The sequence below is a fragment of the Rhipicephalus sanguineus genome, chromosome 10 (assembly GCF_013339695.2).
Source record: "Rhipicephalus sanguineus isolate Rsan-2018 chromosome 10, BIME_Rsan_1.4, whole genome shotgun sequence".
Taxonomy (NCBI): Eukaryota; Metazoa; Arthropoda; class Arachnida; order Ixodida; family Ixodidae; genus Rhipicephalus; species Rhipicephalus sanguineus.
The window spans coordinates 149,225,801-149,233,131 of record NC_051185.1 but is presented as its reverse complement, the minus strand read 5'-3'; the positions used below and the strand labels follow the sequence as shown (position 1 = coordinate 149,233,131).

General features: G+C 46.9%; 1 protein-coding gene across 1 annotated transcript; it reads left to right on the top strand.

Annotated features, from left to right (window-relative positions):
• The first annotated feature begins 3,750 nt into the window (after window positions 1-3,750).
• Window positions 3,751-6,432, top strand: LOC125760057 (uncharacterized). Its single transcript, XM_049419701.1, has one exon. The coding sequence runs from the start codon at window positions 3,920-3,922 to the stop codon at window positions 5,807-5,809; it is 1,890 nt and encodes a 629-aa protein (XP_049275658.1). The 5' UTR covers window positions 3,751-3,919; the 3' UTR covers window positions 5,810-6,432.
• Window positions 6,433-7,331: the final 899 nt, after the last annotated feature.

Sequence of the window (7,331 nt, the reverse complement as noted above, 5' to 3'; positions counted from 1 at the left end):
TTATAAGTAATATTTATGGTGCGCTTTGGAATTTATAGTTTGGCGAGGCTCCAAGAAAGCATAGGAAATTATCAGTCCATACGTTGCAAGGATGGGAAGAGCAAGAAGCCGTGGCAGAATGAGTAAATGTTTTTAACGACGTCTGGTAAGAAAGAAAAGAACCTTGGGAAAGTGCGGAAGGTCTGTTGGGGCGGCACGTTTGCTTTTCTTTTTCTCAGTAAACGTCTCTCGCCCATTCTTTTTACCACTTCTTTTTTGCTGTACATCGGACGGAAACTACAAAGTTTGATGTGTACACATACGTGGCGTGCACGTTCAGTTTGCTTGCTAGAACTTGTTGTTGTTGCTGTTCGTGGTTCTGGAAGGAAGGGAAAAAGGGGAGCACGGCGCAGTGCCGTGCTCCGTACGTGTTTGCTGCGTGAATCTGCGTCGACAATGACCTACCTCGCCGGAAGCCCTCTCTCGAAGCGCCAGTCGAACACGATACTCACCTACTACCCAAAAAGGATTTCGTGTTCATATTCAAGCGACACAGCAACAACACCGGAATGCCCGATTACGTCCATTGAGGAACCGGTGACTCAGCAGATATATCGTCTCCTGCGTCCATTGACCAGTCAATTTTTACTAAGGATGGTTCAGCCGCCGAACCTATATGCGCCCGAGTGACCTGGGAATCTACGCTGGAAAGTCAGTAAGTGTGGCTATAATGCAGTTTATCCGTGAGCATTGTACTGTACGTGTGTTGCATTGAGCTGTACATGCTGTTTATAATCAATACTATGTAGTTTATAAGTAATATTTATGGAATTTGGAATTTATAGTTTGGCGAGGCTCCAAGAAAGCATAGGAAATTATCAGCTGCAGAGTTTTTTCGACCCCTCCCCCCCTGGCAGTCGGACGGTGGCACTGCGGCACCCATCTGACAAGTGCTGGAGTTGAATTTCTTGGCAGTAGTGCTTTGTGCGGGGAAATTATACTCTGCAATTTTCCGAATAATGATTTAATCGCGAATGTTTGGTTGACGGGGTGTCACCAAAACAGAAAGAAAAACAGGTATCGTCGTGCTGCTGAATGCAATTCACTGAGACACTGAACACCACAGGCAACGCCTCCTGAAACCACGGGTCACCACCCTGTTCGACAGAGCGTCTTGACACAGCATACTGTTTCACGAGGCACCTGTGTGTGAAGTTACCTGCTTGTGAATCAGTAATGGTTCACCTTGCTCTGTTTAGTTTGCCACTCAATTTTCATTCCTTTAGTTGTGCATCACAAGTCTGTAACTGCAAAGACGCATGTATTTTGCCTATTTTATTAGGCAAGTGGAAGTGAAAATAAAATATAGCATTGTCGTGCCTGAGGCTCTGAATCCAGTCAGTCAACTAATGTTACTTATTTTGAGCTCATATATCTTTAAGCCTTTACATTCCGAGTTATTTTTGAAAAATCGTTCCCAAAATTATTTCATTTAATGCTTGATTGGATTGACACGTTGAATGAATGCCCGAAATACATTCGGAATAAAATATGTATTTCTATAGCATTCATGAGCATTTGTTCAGTTCTAGAGACAGTTGGCTTCACTGCACTGTGATCATCGCAAACACCTCGCTTAGCGCTTAATCTGTATCATATATATATACATATATATATATATATATATATATATATATATATATATATATATATATATATATATATATATATATATATATATATATATATATATATATGTATATATATATATATATATATATATATATATATATATATATATATATATATATATATGATACAGATTAAGCGCTAAGCGAGGTGTTTGCGATGATCACAGTGCAGTGAAGCCAACTGTCTCTAGAACTGAACAAATGCTCATGAATGCTATAGAAATACATATTTATATATATATATATATATATATATATATATATATATATATATATATATATATATATATATATATATATATATATATATATGTATATATGTATATATATATATATATATATATATATATATATATATATATATATATATATATATAGCCCCCCCCTCCAATGAAGGGAGACTAAGGCCTGGCACTGCTCCACTGAACGGTTATTTGGCCTTGTCAAGTTATTTCAAGACCTTTCTGTAAAACGCTGAATAATAATAATCATAATTCATGTTATTATTATTATTATTATTATTATTATTATTATTATTATTATTATTATTATTATTATTATTATTATTATTATTATTTGGTATTTTATTTGTTGTCGCATTACTACAGCTGAAGCAAGGAAATGGCATGTTATGCAATGTGCTTGCCCCCCCCCCCCGCACTCCTGTAATCTTGTCAGGAGTTCAACCCCCCCCCCCCCTGAGAGAAATCCTGGGTGCACTAATGAGTGATAGCATCGTTCGCTCGACCGCAGAAGACGTGTTGTTTGATGATCTAGTGCTGTGAGTTAAGTATCAAGAAATGACAGTGACAAGTTTTGAACAGGGTCGCCGAGAAGACATGTGATGACCGACTGCGGAGGAGAACGAACGTCCGCGTGGAGTGAATCGTCATGCCGGTGAATATGAAAGGTGCGTCGCGCAGACCAGCGTAACAAGATCCAGCTATGAGGTGCAGCTCGTGGTGAACATCCGCTTTGTTTTGTTTACAAAGGTGACGTCTCAATCACTTCTTGTTCTTTCTGAAGTCAATCATTGCTGCATTTCTGTTTCTGTAAATAATATAGAACTCAGCTTGTAATAGCGCGGTACATGTACCGCGCTAGTACAAGTTAAGTTCATGGATGACCAACTCGCCCGAACTACAACACTTCTGAAATATAGAACGTTTGAGCGAAGTGCCCTGCACGGCGGTCGAACCGAACCAACGCATGCTCAGGCTGATAACGTTGGTCGTCTACCAGTGTCAACGTGATCGAGTGCATCCAGCGAGCACCGATATGGCAGAACGAAAGCATTAGAACAAGAAGCGACGCGTTAACCCGCACAATGACGAAGCGGCTCGTCTTTGCCAACGAACAGCGGCGATCCATTGCTTCCGTCGCTCTTGCTCAGGAGGCCTTGCGGTAAGTGAGTAAAACCGTGTTCCGGGCGCGTTTTTGCAGGTGTTTGAGCACTCCACTCCACAGCAATTGTTATTCGACATCCCTTGAAGTTTCGGCCACCACACATACGACGAACGTTGCTTATTTCACTACGGAAACGTGAACAACGCGGAAACACACGTACAACGACGTAGGAAACCACGGCGGCCGTCTGCTTGCTTTCCCGAGAGCAATGATTGAGTTCGCCGCCTATGGCGCTTCCGTCGGCGCGCACTAGGCGTATAACAGGGAATTGAGGGTGGGTAGGAGTGATGTGAGGGCAAGGGGAAGGTCACCAGCTCCGCTTTTTCCACAGTCTTCGCACTAGCTGGCCCCATTTTCTTGGCTCTCGGTACAAACTTACCATATTTCGTGTTGTTGCCCGCTTTCTGTTGTTCTCAAGTGGATATATGGTGCGTTAATTCTAAACTTTAGTGAGCAGTCCGCGCTTGTCTCTGTCGTTATCGTCTGTTTTCGCCTGTGCTGTAAAACTAAGGTTGCGAACCCAAGTCGACTTTGCATCGAGGCATTCTAAAGTATGTCAGCAGGGTCTCCGGCTGTGTCCACTAAGCCTTGTACATTTGTTTATTTTACCCTCAGGACAAAGGGGATAGCAGACGTTACTCTATGATTACTGCGCATGCCTCTCTGGAGCGGTGAAATCGTGAAATCGTCAATGTACATATTTGACTTCAAAGCTGTCAGGCGCGCTCTTATCTGTAGTAAGAACAGCTTCACGTGATAGACAAAGTAGATAAATACGGGTTCCGTGCAACTGGTTTCAGCCGTTGCAAACATTTCAGCCAAAAGAACATGCCGAACGAGTCATGAATGTGTGCAGCTGTCGTCCACAGCAGCAACCTAGCCAAAGGCTCCCAAAGCCTGGGGCGTGGGCGTCGAAAAACAGCGACTTCGGCTGCCTTCCTCGCGAGGTATGGCTACGCGTCCTCGAGTACCTCGACGCAGAGTCGCGCCTAAATGTCGGCGACATCGGACCCAACTTCAAGGCACTCGCTGTCGACAACGAGCAGCTCTTGCAGACCGTCCGTTGCGACGCCCACTGCGACGCGGCCTCCTTAAAATGGCTCCTCGCCCTAGGACGCTGGGCACACGTGAGGAGGCTGTGCCTGAACAACTGCATCGTGGCTCGGCCTTCGGAGCTGCTCGAGTGCGTCTTCATGTGCGAGCACCTGACCGAACTGCGCTGCGTCCGCTGCCCACTCGATGTTAAAGCGCTCTTCTCGACCAAGTCCCTCCCTGTTCTGCAAAGGCTGGACTGGACGCTGCACTGCGACTATCAACTTCGGCGTTACTTCGAGGCCGCCAGAGTGGGCCGCTTCTCGTTCGCCCTGAGTGAGCGGCTGTACGACATGTACGTGGAAGTGGAGAGCGCCGAGCACCCCAGCTTCGAGTTCCTGGCATTCATGCTAGGCCGAAGCTCTAGAATGCGGCGCCTTCACGTGCACGTGATGCTCGACGCCCGCCGGACATCGGTGCAGCAGTGCGCCACACTCGCCCTCTCGCTCTTGTCGGCGAGCCTGTGTAAGTTTGTGTTCACGACGGACGAACAAGTGACGTCGATGTGCCGACGCACCGAAAATGTGCCGCGGAGGCCGTTGGACTTAGAGCACGATGTGCTGGTGTGCGGTAACATTTCCATGCACTACAAGGGCGGCTTCAGTAGCTGCATCTGGCTCGACGATATTGTGCAGAGTGGGCCCGGCAACCAGGAGCAAATAGTCCTTGTCGTCGACGATATCGCGGCCGCGCACAAGTTAGACTTCGCCGCCGCTTCGTACACGTGGGCCAAGTTGAAAGCCCTGACGCTGGTCTCGACGATCGCGCAAGCGCGGGACGTACCAGGGTCTCCCAGACTGTGCGACGGCATTGCCACCTTGCTGCACGCTTGCGGCAACATCACCGAGTTGAACCTGAATGCGTTCCACTTTCCCGAAGGCACGTCCTTTTCTAGTCTTCCCCAGAGCCTTGGCCGACTCCGGGCCCTTTCGGTGAGCCCCTGCTTCTTCATGGGAGACCGCTTCTGTCTGACATCGCTCGCGAGCGCGTGCAGCAGGCTCCAGGAGCTCGACGTGCAAATGAACTACGTGGGAATCTACAAGGGCGAGTGCGGGCCTTGCCGTTACGGCAGTTTCTCCCTGCGCCCGAATGAGTGCCGGACTACCGGGAAGTTGATTAGTCTCCAAAGGCTCACTTTTTCGTGCACGGCTCAGTTGAATTGGTTCGCATTCGTCAACGCTTGCGACGTCGTCGAGTTGCGGTTGTGTGGCAGCGAGTTCGGACTATGCAGTAACCTTGCACTGGGCGTTCTGTTGACAGGCAACTGCCGATTGTATTCTCTGCTGCTTGAGGACAACGGCTTGCGCCTGGACGACGACCTGTTGTTGCGCGAACTGGCCAAAGCGCCCAATTTGCGCTACCTGTGCCTCCTCTCCAACGTGACGCTTTCTTTTGAAGTTGTGGAAGCCTCGGCGGGCACGCTGGTGCGGACGTTACCCGCGCTTGAGGCGCTGCACGTCCACTTCAGGAACAAGTTCAGCGCCCGGCTGGATCGCATGTCCTGGATTCGCCGAGGCTTCGTCCATCGCTACGAGCCCCGCAGCTACAAGGCGACCGCGAACTCTTCGTGCGTGCTGTGCTCGACATCGACTTTTATTGGGCTTGCGAAGCCGCGCTATCGGTACTTGGGCGGTCTCTAGGGAGATTTCAGCTTTGTGATTGCTTAGCCTCTTGACGACGTGCTTTACTGGCACGGATGAATGTGCCGACCTTTCGCTACGTCTCACAACTTCGCTTATTTATTTATGTATACACATAGAGCCTTCCAGGTCGCTGAAATTCCTGCGAGTCAAAGCCATCCTCCTCGGCGGTCTCCCCATAACCTTCGTGACGTGTTCTTGCCCATCATTTTTACTTTTGCTTACGACAGTGAGTAGCAAAGACATGCCTTGTTAAAACTGATGCGTCCTGAACAGTGTCGCATAATGCGAGAACATTACCAGATATTTTGTTTCCTTTAAGTCATTCGTTCTCTTGTATCGGCATGCATTTCGCAAATATTCGAGTGGCAAAAGCTTCGTATTTTCGGGAAGTGTATTCTTTACCTGAAGTTGGTGCCAAGAGTGAGTGGGTCATTTAATCTTTTATCTTTGTTTCATGTATCTGTCACTTTTCAGTATCATCATAACCGCATGCGCATTGTGAAGTGAAAAAAGAAAAAAACACTATCACGCAGTGTCTGACAAATCGAAAAACGATGCCGATTTTATCTTCAACATGTCTACGTTTTTACGAAATACATGCAATAAAAGTATATTTTAATGTATTGCAACGGCTCGATTCCTTTGTGTAGGAGTAAGGGCATTTGTGTAACACGTGTTCTGCAGTAGCGTAGCCAGGAATTTTGTTCGGGGGGGGGGGGGGGGGCTCACGTTGCAGCGCGACCTCCTCATTGAATTTTTAGACCGACTAAGTATTTATTTATTTATTTATTTATTTATTTATTTATTTATTTATTTATTTATTTATTTGTTATATCCTCAAAGGTTCCGTATGGGACTTTACGTGAGGGGTGGGCGTCATAAAATGGCGGTATCGATGAAGGTGTATGTTAGGATGTGGTTGAGTCTGCTTACTGGATGGAATTTTTGAAGCGCGCAAAATCGCGGATGACTGCTGCTTCGTTCGGAAGGTCATTCCAGTCTCGGGCGGTGCGCAAAAAGAAGGACTGCTGAAATGAGGTGTTGTGGGCACGGGGCGGAATCACAGCATTTTGATAACTTGTGCGATGACCTCGATGGACCGGCTGGATGAGGTGGTTGTCGCACGAGGTTGAATAAAAGAATCTGCGAAAAAGGCAGAGACGTGCAATGCGACGACGAAGAGCGAGGGTAGAAAGATTTACCTGGGATTTGAGGGCGGAGACGCTCGAGTAGCGGGAATAATCTGAAACAATGAATCTGGTTGCTCGGTTCTGTACTGACTCAAGTATTTCGATATGATTAGTTTGGTGGGGGTCAAAGACAGCAGATGCATACTCAAGTTTTGGTCTGACAATGATTTTATAAGCGTATAGTTTAACGGAAGGTGGTGCCATGGAAACGTTACGGCGTATGTACCCTAGAGCGCGGTTAGCGGAGTGAATTATGTGATTTATATGGTCGCCCCAAGATAGGTCACTCAAAAGATGGACACCCAGGTATTTAATCGAGTCAGTAGCAG

Excerpts from the sequence above, each read along its gene's own strand:
- LOC125760057 (XM_049419701.1), top strand. The coding sequence starts at position 3,920 with ATGAATGTGTGCAGCTGTCGTCCACAGCAGCAACCTAGCCAAAGGCTC.